General features: G+C 44.8%; 1 protein-coding gene across 2 annotated transcripts in view; it reads left to right on the forward strand.

Annotated features, from left to right (window-relative positions):
- The first annotated feature begins 1,165 nt into the window (after positions 1-1,165).
- The window catches only part of sufu (suppressor of fused homolog (Drosophila)), a 31,275-nt gene continuing 12,173 nt past the window's right edge, over positions 1,166-20,267 (forward strand). For both annotated transcript variants that reach the window (XM_056291261.1, XM_056291263.1), the window contains exons 1-6: positions 1,166-1,570; positions 3,001-3,135; positions 4,373-4,509; positions 15,917-16,059; positions 16,341-16,426; positions 20,087-20,159. In XM_056291261.1, coding sequence (XP_056147236.1) covers positions 1,422-1,570; positions 3,001-3,135; positions 4,373-4,509; positions 15,917-16,059; positions 16,341-16,426; positions 20,087-20,159 — 723 coding nt within the window. In that variant the 5' untranslated portion in view covers positions 1,166-1,421. The remainder of the gene's footprint in view (positions 1,571-3,000; positions 3,136-4,372; positions 4,510-15,916; positions 16,060-16,340; positions 16,427-20,086; positions 20,160-20,267) is intronic.

A 20,267-nucleotide genomic window follows, 5' to 3' on the forward strand; every position in this document is an offset into this window, starting at 1 on the left:
GGACATCAGTATGACTCGTGGACTTTTATTAAAGGAAATTGGACCTGTGTAGCTGCAATAATAATAATTCAATGGAACGGTAGCACAGTGGTTAGTACAGTTGCCTCACAGGAGGAAGGTCTTGGGTTCGAGTCCCGGGGTAGTCCAACCTTGGGGGTCATCCTGGGTCGTCCTCTGTGTGGAGTTTGCCTGTTCTCCCCGTGTCTGCGTGGGTTTCCTCCCACAGTCCAAAGACATGTAGGTCAGGTGACTCGGCCATACTACATTGTCCCTAGGTGTGTGTGTGTGTGTGTGTGTGTGTGTGTGTGTGTGTGTGTGTGTGTGTGTGTGTGTGTGTGTGTGTGTGTGTGTGTGTGAGTGTGATGGCCTGGCGGCCTGTTCAGGGTGTAGCCCCGCCTGCTGCCCAATGACTGCTGGGATAGGCTCCAGCATCCCCGCCACCCTGAGCAAGGATAAGCGGTTTGGAGAATGAATGCATGAATGGATGAATGAATGAAGAATTCATTGTGAGTGATGCAGGAGGACAGGATTAGGAACGAGTACATTAGAGGGACAGCTCAGGTTGGACGGTTTGGAGACAAAGCAAGAGAGGCAAGATTGAGATGGCCTGGACATGTGTGGAGGAAAGATGCTGGGTGTATTGGGAGAAGGATGTCACCTCAAGGGGCTTTACAGCAACACGGCATCCTGTCCTTAGACCCTCGCATCGGATAAGGAACAACTCCCAAAGCAAAACAAAAACTTTAACATGGAGAAAACAAGGATGCTGCACCCACCAGCAAACGGGTGGAAAGTTTCAAGCTGTACATATCAGGTTACGTCCATAATTATGAGGATGGGTGGACGGACGGACAGCTGGACGGACGGAACTGTGGGCGTAACCTGATATGTACAACTTGAAACTCTCCAACCGTTTGCCGGCGGGTGCAGGTGGCAGTGTGTGGACAGTTGTGTGCGCGCCGTCGACGTTTATCCGCGGCAAATCCCGCAGGCGTCACGGGAAAAAAATACGCCGTCTGTCAAACAAACAGGAAACCGCTATGACCGCTGCAGCAGAAACCGGAAGTCGGTGGACTACACTTACGCGCAAGAGCCCCGGTCGCTTGAAAAGCCGCGTCCCCTGAAATGGTGAAAACGTTTGCCCGTTGGACGTTCCGGCTGTCACTCAGGGATACGGCGACCAATCGGGAGCCGCGTGGGCGGGCCGTGCAACAGGCTTCGCTTCGGCCCCCGTGGAGCGCATCAAACGCGATCGGGTCGGACCGCGGAGGCCGGCGAGAAGTTGTGCGGTTTTATGCTTTCCTGTTTTTTTTGGGGTAAACAAATAAAAGGGTTGGTCATCAAAACGTAAAACAAGAAAGAGTCAAGTTTGCTCTGGTTAGTTTTTAAAAAAAGTAGTCGTCGTTATTTGAGGCCGCGGTATGGATGAGGTACGGCCTACCAGCGGTGCTCAAGCCCAGGGGCTGGCGTCACTCTTCCCCCCCGGACTGCAGGCCATCTACGGGGAATGCCGCCGCCTTTACCCGGACCAGGCCAACCCGCTCCAGGTCACCGCTATCGTGAAGTACTGGTACGTACCCCGGCCCTGTGGTCACAAGAATGTCGAGGTTTCGCCGTAAAGCCCAGTGTGCGTTAAGTTCCTGTCGGCGGGGACGACTTTGTTTCAAGGGAAGTTTGTCGCTGCGACTCTTCAGGTGTCTCCGTCGGTGTTTCTCAACCGGGGGTCCGCGGACCCCCTAGTGGTCCGTGGTGTAATTGCAAGGGGGTCCGTGAAAATAAAATATCTTTAAAAAAAAAAGATCCTATGACGTTTATAGAAATAGGATTATTTTACTCAAATGTGACTGAGACCTTTATCTACCTAAACTATAAAGGGTAACAGGACTTTTTTCTCTAATTACATCTGTTTCACAAGTGTAATTTATTGTATTTTAATAAGAGATCTCGCTCCCGTTTGCATTGTTAAAAGTTACTGCATAAAAATTCTGTTGTTACATATATCTGAAAGTTACTGAACACATATTCTGTCTTGTTACATATATCTGAAAGTTACTGAATACATATTCTGTGTTGTTACATCTATCTGAAAGTTACTGAATACATATTCTGTTTTGTTACATATATCTGAAAGTTACTGAATACATATTCTGTGTTGTTACATATATCTGAAAGTTACTGAATACATATTCTGTTTTGTTACATATATCTGAAAGTTACTGCATAAGAATTCTGTTTTGTTAACTACATCTAAGTTGCAACTGAAAGCTCTTATTTTTGCCCCAAAGAGTGAATAAATGCTATAATGCAATTTAAAATGCAGTTTCTACTGTTTCTATCAAATTGCAACCCCCCTCCCCCAAGATCAGGTGGAGGGGTCCTCAGGGTAGATCAGAAATACGCAGGGGGTCCAGGACCCCAAAAAGGTTGAGAACCACTGGTCTACTGGAATAGCTGCCAGCTGGGTTGGGAGCCACAGGGAGGGGGTACCATTGTTCCCATAACCATAGGACATTTGGCACCATGTGGATGCACATATCATTATATTTGTTGACGTAAGCGTGTTTAGGAAGCCCGCTGAGGTTCCTCTCAGGGAGCTGCTGGGGAAAGTAGCCTGTCGGACGGATGAATGAGACGAACCCTCGTTTGGATTCCTCACCGAGGTTCGTCTCATTCAGCTGTTTACTATGACGTCAAACCCAAACTTGTTTTCAAATAATGCTCCTCGGATATTTCCTTACACCTTGATTGGTGAGGAATTTTAGGTGATAGATTTTAGTTAACTGGGAAGTCAAACTTGTGTATCACGGTTTGACAATATCTGAATTTCGTGCGGATACAATACCAGTGAAAGATGATAATATTGAGATGTTGCTCAGCCCTGTATTGTAAGTTGAGCTGTGTCCTTGATTATCTGGTTGGTTGTTTTGGAAGAGTAACAACATCAAAACTTGGGAGGATGATATGACATGTTTTTTTCTCTCCTTCCCCTGCCTCACACAGGTTAGGGGGTCCAGATCCTTTGGACTACATCAGTATGTACAGGAATGTGGGCTGTCCAGCTCAGGACGTCCAGGAGCATTGGCACTATGTCAGCTTTGGACTGAGTGACCTGTATGGCGACAACAGAGTTCATGAGTGAGTAGGGCACAGCTCTTGCTTTGGGCCTGCGGAGGAGAGGAAATTCCTGAAAAAGACGACTCGAGGGAGATAAATCATTCTGTTGGATAATTGCCATTCAACGTGCACATCTTGTAGAATATAAACTTGTCTCGATCATTTGGCCTGAGCAAACATTTGGCTTAGATGTGACTGCAACAAGTACAAGTCAGTCTACGGAAATGCCAACTTTTAAATTGCTTCACTGTGTTAACAACCTCCCCACCACCACCACCACCACTACCACCTGCATTTTGGCAGAAGGTTGTAAGAATAACAGCAAAGCCAGTTAAAATGAATATTTGAGTTTAGTGTGACATTCTTACCCATACAACATCCTTCTTAAGCAAAACACCCCAAAACAGAATTCTTATTTTCTTTTTTCCTAACCCATGGTCAATGATGTTACATTCTGACTGTACAAACGTTTGCTCTTGTTTTCTCGTAGACTTGGGGTGTTATTATGGTTAAGCAGGAACACCACCCACAGAGGCCCGGTGTTAATGCGTGATGCTTTCCATTGTGTTGTGTCACTCTGGTAATTTTGACAAGCTGAACTTCCCCTAAGAAACGTTCACAGACGAAAGAACGCACAAACACAGCGGCTGTTACTGACACACTATCTCACAGTTTACTCTTATTCTGCAAAGTAAACAACTGTGCGACATGTTTCCGATCACACACATTCCTTTAATTTCCTTGCTTCAGATTGTTCTAATTGTTTTCATTTGGCTAATCCACCAGTATACTAATCACTGGAATTTCCCTCTTCAGCAGTGGAAGTCGGTGCCCCACAAGGAACTGCACAAATAGTGTACAATATTGACTATCTACATACATTAATTCTGAATTGCAGTCACTTTTTAAACGGTTTTCTTAACCAAGTTTGTAGTTGCTGTGTTGTTTGCTGCTATGTTTGGGAAAGCAAAGCAAGAAACAGCAGTATTTGAATTTATCGTTGTAAAAGTTTTGTCCTCGTGTCTCACAAACGTACTGCAACTATAACTTTCAGAGAAAAAAATATATATATAAAAAAAAGATATTTTGCCTGTATTGCTCCAGGAACAGTAAAGATGATCACACCCTACTGACCTCCCTATTTTGACACCACGTTGAGTGAAAACAACGATAAGTACTTCTAGTTATCTGTCCATTTTAATTCATTAATCTGTATTTCACAATGGCTGAATAAGTGTGTGTCTGTGTGTTTGGGCAGATTCACAGGGGCGGAGGGACCCAGTGGTTTTGGCTTTGAGCTGACGTTTAGACTGAAGAGGGAGGTGGGGGAGACTGCGCCACCCACCTGGCCTGCTGAGCTGATGCAGGGCTTGGCTCGCTATGTCTTCCAGTCAGGTAAGAATGTGCCAGAACAATCACTGTGCTTGAGAACACGAGCTAAGACTGAGGCCCTCTTAGCTTTTGTGACTTCGCCTCTAGTACGCTACAAACCATTACCCTTCTAACTGGGTGCATTTTGGAACTGATTACTGGGGCAAAAAAATGAAGAATGTACCTACCAATAGTGGTATCGGATATCTGTGCATCCCTAAAAAAAACACACACATCTTTAACACTAGAACGACCGGGATTTCACTCCTACCTAAAATGACCATGGTCGGTCAAAATGACCACCGGTATTTAAACTCTATATTCTGTCAGATAAATAAATACCCAGTTGAGATATTAATGCATTGCATATGTTAGTGTGTCTGTTAGGAGACGGCTGACACCAAAACTAACATTTTAACAACCGTAATACTATTTTTAAACAATTTAAACTTCAGAGAGACATGGTCGAACTTGAATAGCAAAATTGAAAAAGTGAAACTATTACCGAAAAAACAAAACAGAAAACACATGTGGCTAATCTAACAAACGTAACAAGGCCTATAACACCTGAAATGTAAAAAAAAAGGACTAGAAATAAATATTGAAACAGTCCCAAACAACAACCGGAACTTAAAAACTACCAGAATAACCATGGGCGGTCAAAATGACCGCCACGGTTTTTAAACTCCATACTATGTCAAGATAAATACCCAGTTGAGATATTAAAAATTGCATATACACTACCGTTCAAAAGTTTGGGATCACCCAAACAATTTTGTGTTTTCCATGAAAAGTCACACTTATTCACCACCATATGTTGTGAAATGAATAGAAAATAGAGTCAAGACATTGACAAGGTTAGAAATAATGATTTGTATTTGAAATAAGATTTTTTTTACATCAAACTTTGCTTTCGTCAAAGAATCCTCCATTTGCAGCAATTACAGCATTGCAGACCTTTGGCATTCTAGCTGTTAATTTGTTGAGGTAATCTGGAGAAATTGCACCCCACGCTTCCAGAAGCAGCTCCCACAAGTTGGATTGGTTGGATGGGCACTTCTTTGAGCAGATTGAGTTTCTGGAGCATCACATTTGTGGGGTCAATTAAACGCTCAAAATGGCCAGAAAAAGAGAACTTTCATCTGAAACTCGACAGTCTATTCTTGTTCTTAGAAATGAAGGCTATTCCATGCGAGAAATTGCTAAGAAATTGAAGATTTCCTACACCGGTGTGTACTACTCCCTTCAGAGGACAGCACAAACAGGCTCTAACCAGAGTAGAAAAAGAAGTGGGAGGCCGCGTTGCACAACTGAGCAAGAAGATAAGTACATTAGAGTCTCTAGTTTGAGAAACAGACGCCTCACAGGTCCCCAACTGGCATCTTCATTAAATAGTACCCGCAAAACACCAGTGTCAACATCTACAGTGAAGAGGCGGCTGCGGGATTCTGGGCTTCAGGGCAGAGTGGCAAAGAAAAAGCCATATCTGAGACTGACCAATAAAAGAAAAAGATTAAGATGGGCAAAAGAACACAGACATTGGACAGAGGAAGACTGGAAAAAAGTGTTGTGGACGGATGAATCCAAGTTTGAGGTGTTTGGATCACAAAGAAGAACGTTTGTGAGACGCAGAACAAATGAAAAGATGCTGGAAGAATGCCTGACGCCATCTGTTAAGCATGGTGGAGGTAATGTGATGGTCTGGGGTTGCTTTGGTGCTGGTAAGGTGGGAGATTTGTACAGGGTAAAAGGGATTCTGAATAAGGAAGGCTATCACTCCATTTTGCAACGCCATGCCATACCCAGTGGACAGCGCTTGATTGGAGCCAATTTCATCCTACAACAGGACAATGACCCTAAACACACCTCCAAATTGTGCAAGAACTATTTAGAGCAGAAGCAGGCAGCTGGTATTCTATCGGTAATGGAGTGGCCAGCGCAGTCACCAGATCTGAACCCCATTGAGCTGTTGTGGGAGCAGCTTGACCGTATGGTACACAAGAAGTGCCCATCCAACCAATCCAACTTGTGGGAGCTGCTTCTGGAAGCGTGGGGTGCAATTTCTCCAGATTACCTCAACAAATTAACAGCTAGAATGCCAAAGGTCTGCAATGCTGTAATTGCTGCAAATGGAGGATTCTTTGACGAAAGCAAAGTTTGATGTAAAAAAAATCTTATTTCAAATACAAATCATTATTTCTAACCTTGTCAATGTCTTGACTCTATTTTCTATTCATTTCACAACATATGGTGGTGAATAAGTGTGACTTTTCATGGAAAACACAAAATTGTTTGGGTGATCCCAAACTTTTGAACGGTAGTGTATTTGCATTAAAATTAGTTTTAGATTAAAAAAAATTTGGAATTGGAATAAGAAGTCCCTGCATAGTCCTTTTTCTTCTTATTCTTATTCTTCTTGAGCCTTGGGGGGGGGGGGGGGGGTTCCTTAGTTTTTGTTTTTTAATTTGTTCGTTTGCGTGTCTTGTATACCTGTTCCAAAACAACTTGAAAATTGGAAAATAATGTTTTCCAAAAAAAAAAAAAAGTTATAAGATTTACCTAAAACGACCATGACCGGTCAAACTGACCACGCATAGTTTGCGTGTGATGGTGCGTGTCATGTCAGTATTTATGACGTGTGTTGGTCGCCGTCATTTCCTTCGTGAAGTTCGTTGCTCTGTCCTAGAAACACACTAGCGCCCTCCAGTGCAGAGAAACAGTCTAAACTTGATTTTTGATTATGTCCAACATGTCTGGTTACAGACGCCGTTACAGACGCACCATGACTCCCACCGAGGCGCTGCAGGATTTGCAGGCGTCGGACGGCGGCCATTTTAAATTGTTTGAAAAATAGTATTAAAGTTGTTAAAATGCTAATTTTGGTGTCAGTTAGTGTCATAACAGACATGCTAACATATGCAATGCATTAATATCTCAACTGGGTATTTATCTTGACAGAATAGAGAGTTTAACAACCGTGGCGGTCATTCTGACTGCCCATGGTCGTTTTAGTAGTTTTTAAGTTCCGGTCATTGTTTGGGACTGTTTCAATATTTATTTTCATTAAGTTTTTTTACATTTCACGTTTTATAGGCCTTGTTACTTTTGTTAGATTAGCAATATGTTTTTTCCGTTTTGTTTTTCACGTAATATTTTCACTTTTTCAATTTTGCTATTCAAGTTCGACCATGTTTCTGTGAAGTTTAAACTGTTTAAAAATAGTATTATAGTTGTTAAAATGTTAATTTTGATGTCAGTCTTGCAATGCGTCAATATCTCACTTGGGTATTTATCCTGACAGAATATCGAGTTTAAAAACCGGCGGTCATTTTGTCCGCCCATGCTCTATTTAGGTAGGAGTGAAATACCGGTCTGTGATGGACTGGTGGCCTGTCTCCCCGCCTGCCACCCAATGACTGCTGGGATAGGCTCCAGCATCCCCGCGACCCTGCGAGCAGGATAAGCGGTTTGGATAATGGATGAAATCCCAGTCATTCTAGTGTTAATCTTGTTCAGTCCTAGGTCTGATCCTAAGTCCTAGTCACACTAAGGGTCATACCCTTGACCTCGTGCTGTCTTATGGTTTGTCTCTGGATAATCTACATTTGCTAGACATCCCTGTCTCTGACCACAAAGCAGTGATTTTTTTTCTTCGCTGCTTCCCCTAGTGCTTCTAAGCAACCTCATTACCAAGGCTGGATCAGTACCCCCAGGGGCCTCTGGGCCCTGAAGCTCATAGCCCCGCCTCCACACACACACACATAACCTCCCCCACCCCACGCCACCCACCCACCCCAGCCTTAATTATTTTGAGCTTCCAGTCAAGTTAGCATGTCAAATCCACCAGACCATAATCACACAGCTATTAGTCAAAGGCCGAATAACCAGTCCAGCTGAGCAGGTATGCCTATACAGTGCGATAGACAAAGTACTGCCATTTTACTCGCCAATCACAAGACAAGGAAACAATAGATGAGATCATCCCAGTGGCAGTGTATGACTCTAGACTACGGCAATGTTTGTGTTCCCTGAAAACCACCCAAGCAAGCAGCACACCAGTTATTACCGATACACAATGACGTGACTGACTAGGAATAGGCTTACAACAATGCCATCCTAAAGTAATCGCACAGCACAGCTGAATGCAGGTTTAAAAAAAGTAGGGATGCTCCGATCGATAGGCCGCCAATCATTATCAGCCGATTTTCATTTTAAATAGCTTGGTGGGACACACCTGTCCAGGATGTCTCCCCGCCTGCCACCCAATGACTGCTGGGATAAGCTCCAGCATCCCCATGACCCTCAGAGACATTTGAGAATTTGTCACATCAAAGAATATGGCGAATACAGGAATTCCTATTTTTCTACCCTAATGTCTAGCCAGTGCCACAATCCCAGAATCCTAGTTCAGACCACTGCCTCAGGGATAGTCTTGTTTGACTTTGATACCAGTACCAAGTTTGGTATCACGATACTCGATACCGAAACGAGACACTTAAACCCAGTGGTTTGATACTCGATACCTAATAGATCAGAAACGGAATGTCCACAAGGGTTGATCACATTTTCGAATTCCCTTTATTAACATAAATCTTGTAACACTGAGATTGCCGGACAAGTCTCAAACAAACTTGTTTTCCGCTGGATCTACAAGTCAGAAAAACGTCAGTTTAGTGTCAAAATGTTTAGAACAACACCATATTAAACTGAAAAAGTGTACGTGAAACATGTTTCAACAGTAAAACAATCTGAATCAAATCTGTAAAAAATATAAGACATTTGAAGAACAGAATATAGCATCTTTCTATAATAAAATCTTAGGCATACACGTTGCACTCTTCACGATATCCTGTGATATCAGGTTATGTCTGAGACGGGCCTTTTGCCTGTTTTAAATTCTTGGCCCGGAATACAAGCATGTCCACATGCTCCTTTGTCAGCTTTGTGCGCCTGGGACTGACAGTGATGCCAGAGGTGCTGAAAATGTGTTCTGAGGCACAGCTGGAAGCTGCAATGCACATACATCTTTTTTCAAAATATGCAAGGATGGGCGGGCTCTTTTCATGCTCTTTCCACCAGGAAAATGGGTCTTGCAACTACACTCATCTCTTTAATGACTGTAGACATCAAATTTATCACTAGTCTTTCAGTGAGGAATCTTTTCAGGGTCCACTTTATGGGATTCTACTGTTGCCTCCCTCTTTTCCAACATTATGCTGGACAGAAAGCTTTTCAGGTCTGATTTTTCCTTCTTCTCCATTGGTTGTTATACCACTGAAACGTCTTGCTCGTCCTGATCACGTTCTGCTCCATGTTCTCCTCTTCTAGGGAGGTTAGCCATGAGAGCTCCCTGAAGGAGCTGATCCTTCACCTTCTTTTCCATCGCTACAAATGTCATCTTAAACCCTGGATATGTTGCTGTGTTGAGCACATGTCGTCTCTTAAATGTCTTTTCATGTCACATGTTAGCGCGGTGTTAGAATCTTTGTCTGCTAGACAGGAATAGGTCTTCCATAGTAGAGGCAGAACAGAGGAGAGAGTTGGATCTTTCTCTCCACTCAAAGCATCTCTGAAGCAGAGCCCTAGAAAGAGAGAGTTGCGTCAATGAGGGGTCGGAATGCGAGAGGGTCACGTGGTTCATGTAGCCGCCTAATAGTTCCAAACGAAGCTTGGCGGGTCATTTAAATGAACTGCTTAGCCGCGATTTCTGGTAACTACTAACCGATATTTTCAGATTTTTACATTTATATATAGATATAGATATATTCCAACGTGACACATATTCTATGCGCATATGTAGGAACATTAAAACTAATATTTTGTTTGAAATTGACGAGCTATCACACTTTAAATTACATCGTTAATTTGATTCAAACGTGCTTGTAAAATGGTCATCATTAAAATGTCAACTGTAGCTTCTTACTTGTAAATTAACCATCGATTAAGGCGAGAAACATACCTTCGCCATAGAAATCCTATTGCCCCGGGTTGCACTGTTTGGAACTATCCGGGGCTCCCATGATCCGCCATTGCTGTTGTATAATTGGCCCATTGCCGTCTATGGGGTTGACGTAACTCTCTCTTTCTAGGGCTCTGCTGTGAAGGCACTCAGAAGAGCTAGAACATTCCTCACTGTTTCCAAAATGGTGATGTCTGTGTCTTTGGGCATGATGTGATCATTTTTGCTGTCTCTGCCAGGGCTGCACAGACTGCTCGCTGCTGCTCACAGAACCTTCCCACCACATTGAAAGCAGAGTTCCACACTGTGGGCTCATCGTGAATGAGCTTGTGCTCTGCTACTTGCAGTGGCTCTCTTTTTCTTTCTTTCTTTTTTTTTTTTTTTTTATACATTTATTTCTGATTTTTCCCTTTTTCTCCCAATTTAGTGTCCAATCGATCCCTATTCTAGTTCAAACACCCACCCTCGTACTGCGTGCGTTCGCCAACTGCATCTCTCCGCATCTCTTCCGTGACAAGGCGAATCCAGGCCGAACCACTGCTTTTTCCGACACACCCAGAGACGCATTCATGTGACGAACACAAGCCGACTCCGCCCCCCCTCCCGAAGACAGCGTTGCCAATTATTGCTGCTTCATCGAGTCCGGCCATAGTCGGGTCTGATGAGACCGGGGTGCGAATCCCGGTCCCCAGTGGGCAACTACATCGACACAAAGCCGATGCTTAGAACGCTACACCACCTCGGACCCACGCCCTTTTTTTCTTTTTCAGTGAACTTGTCAGTTTGTTTGACCTAGAGAAGACTGAGACCGTTCTACGGAGCCTAGACAGACATGCTGCCACTCTGTCGTTGTCTATTACTTTATTTGCTGCAAGTTTCAAGTTCTGTCCAAAACATGGTATCCACTTGAGGTCTCCAAACGCCTTGCGGTTTGTGCTGGCATGTCTGTCATGAGTCCAACAGTAACCATTTCTTTTAAGGGTTCGGTCAGGCTCTCTGCAGTGTGGTCAGGATACAGTGCTGTACAGCACTAGTCCTAGGCTGTTCTGATAGCATCTGGACACTGCTTGGCATCCTCCTCATCATATTCTTTATATATCTTATAATTCTATCATAATTCTGTTATCCTTTCAATGTTGTATTCTGTAAGTTGTGTACACACTGCATCCATTGCATGTCTCTGTCTTAGGAGAGAGATTCCCTCCTCTGTTAAATCAGAATCAGAAACAATTTGTCATCTCATTTCATGCACTTGTGCACATGAGATGAAACAAAACATAACTTCCCCCAGCCCACAGCAGTGCAACACAAAGATGAAAACACATATCCAAAAACTATAAGAACTGCAAGAACACATATCCAAACTAACACATACGTATATCTAAAAATATATATAAATAAATCACTGTCCAGGAGAACGAATGCCAGCCAGGATGACTGTCGAAACTGCTGGTCTGCATGGGCTAGCAGTTAGCTTAGCCTGCCCCGCTTCCATGTCCTGTCAGACCGCTCTCGGTGTTTCCTTTTCAGGCACAACTCCGGTCAGGGCTGTGATCCTTGGGCCCATAAGGATGCAGCAGACCAGGCTCCCTCAGCCGATCCAACGCCAGCTCTCCCAGCCAGACAACTTTGACACACCTCCCCGCACTCCACACGACAACACGAAAAACATAGTCAAGGCTAGGCGAGGCCACCGCCAGACCGCCCTCGGTGTTATCGGCACTGCCGATCTACGTGGGCTAGAAGTTAGCTTAGCCTGCCCCGCTTCCGCGTCCTATCAGACCGCCCTCGGTGTTACCTCTTCGGGCACGGCTCCAGGCACGGCCGTGGTCCCTGGGCCCACAGGACGTGGCAGACCAAGCTCTCCCAGCCGATCCAGCGCCAACTCTCCCAGCCATCCAATGAAGACAAACTTAGACACAGACATGCACAAAGGAACTGCATGGAGACTACTGGGTGAGGCCGCCGCAAACGTGAATTCGCACCGCCATCTTCCCACACTGGTACTGGGTAGGCCGCTGCAAATGTGAATTTGTGCCTCCCTTCTTCCCACACCGGAAGCGGGTGTGGGAAGAAGCTTCTGTTGTTCCTTATCTGATGCGAGGGTCTAATGACAGAATGTTGTACTGCTGTAAAGCCCACTGAGGTAAATCTGTGATATTGGGCTACACAAATAGAATTGACTTGACTTACACCCATCCTTGTCTCTCTTCCCTGGTTGCAGTGGCGGTTTGTTCCTTATGGCGATGGGGTGACACCCTACCAAAGGGAAAAGGCAGAGAATTTTTCCATCACACCAGACCACAGTGTTACGCTAGCTGTGACTGTTCTAGACCGTTTGTCCTCCATCTGAATACATAGTCCAATCAGCGTCAAGTCATCTTCCGTAGAGTGTCGCCCCTTTGGGGCGATTTCAGTCTGGTTGAAAATCGCCCAGATCGCTCGGATAGACTTTCATGGTACACCAATTTTTTTCTAACTGCAGACACTGCCAAGCAATCTCTAAGGGTTATGGGAGGGGTTGCACAAACGTGATTTTGTCATACGTAACTGGGGCGGCCAGGCATGCCTCATTGGCTGCCCCTGTATGTCACCGCTATGCATTTGCACAGGCATCTGCCATATTGGAGCGTTCAAGATCCACTAGTAAAAAAGTACAATGTGTATTGAGAGATGCAGACTTCACTACAAAATCGACTGTAACTCGCTTGATTCTGAACTGATTTTCATGAAATTTTGTTTGTTATAAATGTGTGAAATTGAACATTTTACTAGTTACCTATTGTAATGAAATTCAGTTATCGGGGGGGGGGGGTCTAATAAGCTCTATGTCAAAACATGAACTTACTGAATAGCCACAACTTCCTTGGGGAAAAGCAGGCTCAGATCTATGAATAGGCAACATCAAATGTAAATAATTTAGAATTTCAGCTCATTTGAGCTTCTCCAAAAATGTAGCTTTCTATATCATTATTATATTGTTATAAAGCCGCCTGGTTGCTTGGACAACTATGGGTGTCACTGACGTGCATCGTCTATCGGATAAGGTGAAAAAGCATGAAACATTGAAGATGCATATGGACAGTTGTCGGAAACTTTGGGCTTTTGGGAAGGTCAACATTGCCACACAGTTGGATGAGAGCTACAGGATAGCTTTGTGTGGTCAAAACGATGAGATGAGCAAGAACTGCCACATTCTACCCTCTTATTGACTGTGTGAAGTTTTGTGGTATGTTCAAAGGCTACTTGATGAAGGCTGAATCAGATGATTGTGAGAATGAAGGCTGTACTCATCTTGTGGTTACTGGTGGTATTGCTATGTGAGGTGACCAGAAAAAACAAATTGTGCAATGCAATGTCACAATTTCAAGTTAGCTATCCGATTTGGGTTAATTTACCCATTGAACACGTAACCTTAGCCATCATTGGAAGATGGCAGCGCCAATTTAACATTTGCGGCGGCCTCACCCAGTGCCATCCATGCAGTGTTTTTGTCCCCGTCTGGGTTTGTGTCTTTGTCTGATGGCTGGGAGAGCTGGCGCTGGATCAGCTGGGGGAGCTTGGTCTGCTGCATCCTGTGAGCCCGGGGACCGCGGCCCCGCCCGAAGAGGAAACACCGAGGGAGGTCTGACAGGATGCGATAACGGGGCAGGCTAAGCTAACTGCTAGCCCATGCAGACCGGCAGTTCTAGTAACACCAAGGGCGGTCTGGCAGCGGCCTCGCCTGGTGTTGACTGTGTTTTTGAGAGCGTTAGATTGGCTGGGGGAGCTTGGTCTGCTGCCTCCGGTGGGCCCAAGGACCACGGCCCTGCCTGGAGCTGCGACGAAGAGGAAACACCAAGGGCGGTCTGACAGGACACGGAAGCAGAGCAGGCTAAGCTAACTGCTAGCCCATGCACATGGCAGTTCTGACAGTCATCTTGGCTGGTGTTCATTCTCTTGGACATTGATTTTTTTTTTTTGGGATATGTTGGATATATGTTTTTTTTTTTTTTGTAGTTTTGTAAGGTATTTTTTCTGTAGTTTGGGTATATGTGTTCTTGTAGGTTTTGGATATGTCTTTGTCTTTGTGTTAAACTGCTGTGGGCTGGGGGAAACGACACAAAAGAATGTTCCTGATTCCTGACTCATTGCAATGAGAGATTTGGCAGGATCTGCTAATGACGGGTCGCCTGTCGTTTTTAGAGTTTATTTGAAGATCTTACTGATAACCTTGTAAAGCTTTACAAGGTCAGGTTCCGAGTCGTGTTGCAAAGCTTTTAGTCCCATTTGAGCCCAAGCATGGCTGGAGTCCTGGTTGTTTCTAGAACGTGCCCTATCGTCCGAGGTGAGCGGGCTTTTGCTGCCTGGGCCCTTCAGCTGTGGAGCTACCGGGCTGAGAATCTCAGACCAGCAAAATCAGTGACGTCTTTTAAGTGTCTCCTCAGAACTCGCTTTTTCACGTAAAATCTTTTTCATTGGAGTTGTGTAGTAACAATTTAGCCTCTTTTGCTCTTTTATGGTGTTGTTTGTTAGTACTTTTTATTTCATTCTCTGGCAGTGTTCTTTGTGTGTCATTTTTAACTGTTTTATTCTGGGAAGCAAAGGGCTATACGAATAAAGTTTGTTATTATTATTATTATAATACCTTGACAGAGCAGTGTTGCGTACAAACGTTAACGGCAGATTGTGCCGCAGGCTGTAGGCGAAGGTCAAACACACACCTCAAGTTTTGTCCGAGGGCTCACAGGAACCCTTTTCCCCTCCTCTCCCTCTTAAGATTGTTTTTTACCAGCGTGAAACACGGGCACCTTCATATCGTGGTGTTTCGATGGATGAGTTCATGTGTGTGTGTGTGTAAGACAGAAATGAGACATTGTGCTGCTTAGTTGCTGAAATCCTCCAGCCATTTGTGTAACGTACACATTAGGATAGGAGATTTTGAAGCCTGGCAGGGAGAGAGGGAGAGGCCGTTCTCTCTAGGCTACGCTTCCCTTTTCTCACTCCCCAAACCCAAACCCACACCCACACCCAACCCCCTTCCTCAACTTTCCAGCTGGGGTCAATTTGCACGTGGGTGGGCTGGGCCCCTCAGCTGGATGAACGCTGATTCCCGGCCATCACTCCCCTCTCTTCTCTCTGGCAGCAGATCTGGGCTGGATGCGTGTTACCTCCCAAGCAGATGGATTCCTCGGCGGCAAGATGTTTCTTCTTCTCTGACGATTTGCGTCTTTTTATGTCCCTTCTTACTCAGTCTTACCCGTTCTGTTTCCTCTCTCCCTGTCGACCTCCCTGCTGTTTATCTGAGTTTTGTTTAATGGCAGATAAGTTTGAGAGGAGGAAGAGAATTACCAACTGGTGGCTAAAGCCAGTGGCTCAAGTGCACCCTGCAGAGGAACTCTCCAAAAGCACTTCATTCCACACAATTAAGAGAGTCTGTTTATTCCTTTCTGATGTTTGACTTTCAGACCTTCTCTCCCCTGTCTTTAACAGAAAACACGTTTTGCAGTGGCGACCATGTATCGTGGCACAGTCCGCTGGACAACAGCGAGTCACGCATCCAACACATGCTACTAACAGAGGACCCACAGATGCAACCTGTTCAAACCCCCTTTGGCGCAATCAGTTTTCTTCAGGTGAGAGGAAAGTCTCCTTCCCGGCCTCAATTCTGACCTGATACCAGCTACCGGTTGTGTTTTAAGACTAGATGAGCTTCTATTCATCTCCAAGGAGAAGTTGTTGCAGCAACCGAAATGGTACATTACAGCAAAACAAACTGCTGAAACTCGAGGATAAGTCATCATTATCTTCCATCAAATTGAAAGCTGCGACAGCCTTAACATGCCGGCGCGTCTTGCAGGTTAACCATACTGTTGTGTCCAGCGCCCACACACACGGTCTGTGCTGTCTGTTTCAGATTGTGGGCGTATGCACAGAGGAGCTCCAGGCGGCCCAGCAGTGGAACGGGCAGGGCATCTTGGAGTTGCTGCGCGGAGTCCATGTGTGAGTAGAGGTGACACGTCAACATGCAATCACCCCAAAAAGCATCATCTGGTGGTTGGAACGAATTTAACCGTGCAATTACATCCTATATTACCAGTGTGTTGCTTGCTACTTAAAAAAGTAACCCCCTTACTAATAGAGATGCACCGATCCACTTTTTTGTCCCCAGTTCTGATTTCGACACCTGAAATCGGATATCGCCCGACACCGATACCAGAGCTCTTTTTTTCTTGAATATTATTATTATGTGTAAGGTTACATGAGGCTGTAGTAAACCTTCTTTCTTTTTTTATTTTTTTTATAAATTTGTTTCTGATTTTTCCCTTTTGCTCCCAATTTATTGGCCAATCGATCCCTATTTTAGTTCAAACACCCACCCCCGTACTACATGCGTTCGCCAACTGCATCTCTCCGGCCGGCAGTCTCGAAGGAGACACTTCGCCACTTCCGTGACAAGGTGAATCCAGGCCGAACCACTGCTTTTTCCGACACACCCAGAGTCGCGTGCATGTGACGAACACAAGCCGACTCCGACCCCTCCCGAAGACAGCGTTGCCAATTATTGCTGCTTCATCGAGTCCAGCCATAGTCGGATCTGACGAGACCGGGGCGCGAACCCCGGTCCCCAGTGGGCAACTGCATCAACACAGAGCCGATGCTTAGACCGCTACACCACCGCGGACATAAACCTTCTTCTTAAAAGAGCAAAGAATACACAAAAAATGCATTAAATTTAAATTTGCTCCAAAGCAATTCATTTGAACTGTAGTTTAAGTAGGATTCACTCCTTTAATGTTTTGGAAAACAAGAGCAAATCAAGTGCACAGCAGTGTGTAAAACTATGGGGACTACCAGATATCTTTGTAGAACTGTTTGATTCCTCATTTATCCACGTGCTACAACATTTTGGCTATGGGCTTAAAATTGCATTATTACCTCTACTACAATGGAAGGACTCTCAGAGTGTCTGTGTCCGTCCTTCGATTTTCCTCGACAACCACTCGTCCGATCAACTTCCCCCTTGGCAGGTGCATTGCTGAGGGCCCAAGAAAGGGCGGTGTCGAGTGTGAAATTGTTTGGATGAGCGGTTCTCAAGGAAGCCTCAAGCAGGTTTTCAGCAAAGTTGGTCACAAAACTTTGAATAGTTGCCTCTGCTTCTTCGCTTTCCTTGGAGTCGATGAGCAGAAACATGGCACAGCGTCCCTCTGCCGCTGCAACCCACATTGTGGCCAGAGGGGGGAATTACACCTGTAGTCCTTCGAGTGTGAAGTTGTTTGGATGAGCGGTTCTCGAGAAAGCTGCAAGCAGCAGTACTGGAGGCCAAGCACAGTTGGCCTGTTCCAAACATGCATGTTTTGAACGGGCACTGCACTAGTCTAACTAAAAATGGAAGGAATGTCCGTCTGTCTGTATATCTGTTCTTAGATTTTCTCGACAACCGTTCATCCAATCAACTTCACACTTGGCAGATGTATTGCTGAGGCCCCAGGGAAGTGCAGTGTCGAGTGCAGAAATCAGGAACACTTTGGGTCGAATCCCCGTGTTACCTCCTGCTTGGTCGGGCATTCCTACAGACACAATTGGCCTTGTCTGTGGGTGGGAAGTCAGATGCGGGTATTTGTCCTGGTCGCTGCACCAGCGCCTCCTCTGGTCGGTCGGGGCGCCCCCCCAGGTCAGCAGAGAGGGGGTGGAGCAGCAACCAGGACGGCTCAAAAAGTGCGGGGTAATTGACCAGATACAATTGGGGAGGAAAAGGGGGAAAATTGGAAGAAAAAAAAAAACTTCAGTGGGGAGTTTTGAGTGTGAAGTTGTTTGGATGAGTGGTTGTCAAGAAAATCTAAGGACATGCATACATACACACAGATGGACGTTCTTCTTGTGGCAACTGGACGAACAGCGCCACTCTAACATTTCAACCCACATTGTGGTCGGAGCGTGGATTACACCTGAACAGGCACTGCTAGGCATGGGTACCGAAACCCAGTATTAAACGGGTACCAGTGCTAATTATTAAAGAACGTAGTATTGATAAGCTCCGACGTTAATGGTTCTGCAGTTAGTATTGGAGATAATAAAATAACTTTCCTATTTATTCAGGCTACATGAGCATTATCTTGCAGCTTTTATCTCACCAACTCCATTTCCAGGTTGCAATAAGATTAAGACGTTCATCTATGATGTCTGTGAATGTTCTCATTCATCCAGGTCATGGTTATCCAAAGGAGTTGAATCAAGTGCAACTGGACTTGGTATATATCCGTGAAGACGTTTCGCCTCTCATCCAAGAGGCTCCCTCAGTTCGTGCCTTTCTGACTAGACCAAGCTAGTCTGACTGGCTGGTGATGAGACTCAGAATTTATCCTCTTTGGAGTCGTTGTCAGAGCTATAGATGTCCATGGCTCTTTGTGTTCCGATGTTTACCAACGCCCGTCGCCAACAGAGCCGTAGATATGAGTGGCTCTTTTGTGTACCGATGTTTGGCCGCGCCCGTCCCATGATGCATTTTTGCTATTCCCAATCCAGAAGAGAGATCTCTCTCTCGGAGCCCGTCGTATGTGAGCCGAGAGGCGGGGCTGGTGTCCTTCCTCTCACAGACTCGTGCACACACTCATACAGACCCTGCTCTTAGTGACAATGGCAGAGGGAACTAAAGGGTCAGAAGTCTGGTTTTACGTCACTAGAGTCGATGCTTACCATGCTCGTTGCCACAAGTGCACCAAGTGTTTTGCATGTAAGGGCGGAAACACAAGCAACCTTTCTAAACACCTGGTGAAACTGCATCAAATACAGGCAGAGAAATGCACAGTTTGACTGCCTAGCTCGTAGTTCATCTCTCGTCGGCCCTCCACCTCAGGTATGTTATGTGTGCTAGCAGCCAGGGTACCACACGGAGTTAACGAAATCATACAAACATGGGTTAGTAATTACAAGTAACGCTTTGTCCATATATGAGAAAATAAAGCAATGTTAATTTTTTGTTTTTTTTTTCTCTTAAAAATAACAAGAACCGATAAGAGTAGGGTTAAAGTACCGGGCTGATACGCAGTATCGATAAGAGTAGTAGTGCCATTAAAATCTTAACGATACCCATCCCTAGTATTCATAATTCATAAAAAAGGCAGACTATGAAATCTGGATCGGTCGTGGATTGGTAACGTCAGTCCGATAGCCGATGAGTAAATTACGTCAGTGTCTGTACCCGATACCGATACTGGATCAGACCGGTCTCAGCTCTACCGATTGCTTGTTACTTGTTTCAGACGTTATATATCAACTTACCTACTTCTCACTTTCCAGTCTCTTTCCTCAATTAAGTCACAATGTAAACACTTAGGCTGTCTGATAGAAGACAGGCAAGCTCAGGGTGTGCTTGATTGAACTGAGCGATATGGGTATACAGTGAACCCAAATACGAATATGTATTTGAAGAGTTTAACAAATGTTACATCGGGATTTTTGTTGGATTGCTATGTCATGGAAATTTAAATTGCAATGCTCTACACCACAAAAAGTATTGATACAAAAATGTGAAGCTCTGAGGATATTTTGAACATTGTACATGTGCTTTTGAGTCATACACACACACACATACATATTATATAGAGAGCCCTTGTTAAGATTAAAATCTCATGTGTATGCGAATGGTTGTACTTTGTGCAGTGCTGGCGGCCCCTGGCTAATCACGGACATGAGAAGAGGGGAGACAATTTTTGACATTGATCCACATCTACAAGTAAGGCTTTAAGTTTTTCAAGTAAGGCTAATTGATTTGTTTTCGTAATTTGTGTAAGGGGAGATGAATGATATTCCCTGTTTCGCAGGCTGTGATAATGTGTGTTGT

The sequence above is a fragment of the Lampris incognitus genome, chromosome 13, assembly GCF_029633865.1.
Source record: "Lampris incognitus isolate fLamInc1 chromosome 13, fLamInc1.hap2, whole genome shotgun sequence".
Classification (NCBI taxonomy): domain Eukaryota; kingdom Metazoa; phylum Chordata; class Actinopteri; order Lampriformes; family Lampridae; genus Lampris; species Lampris incognitus.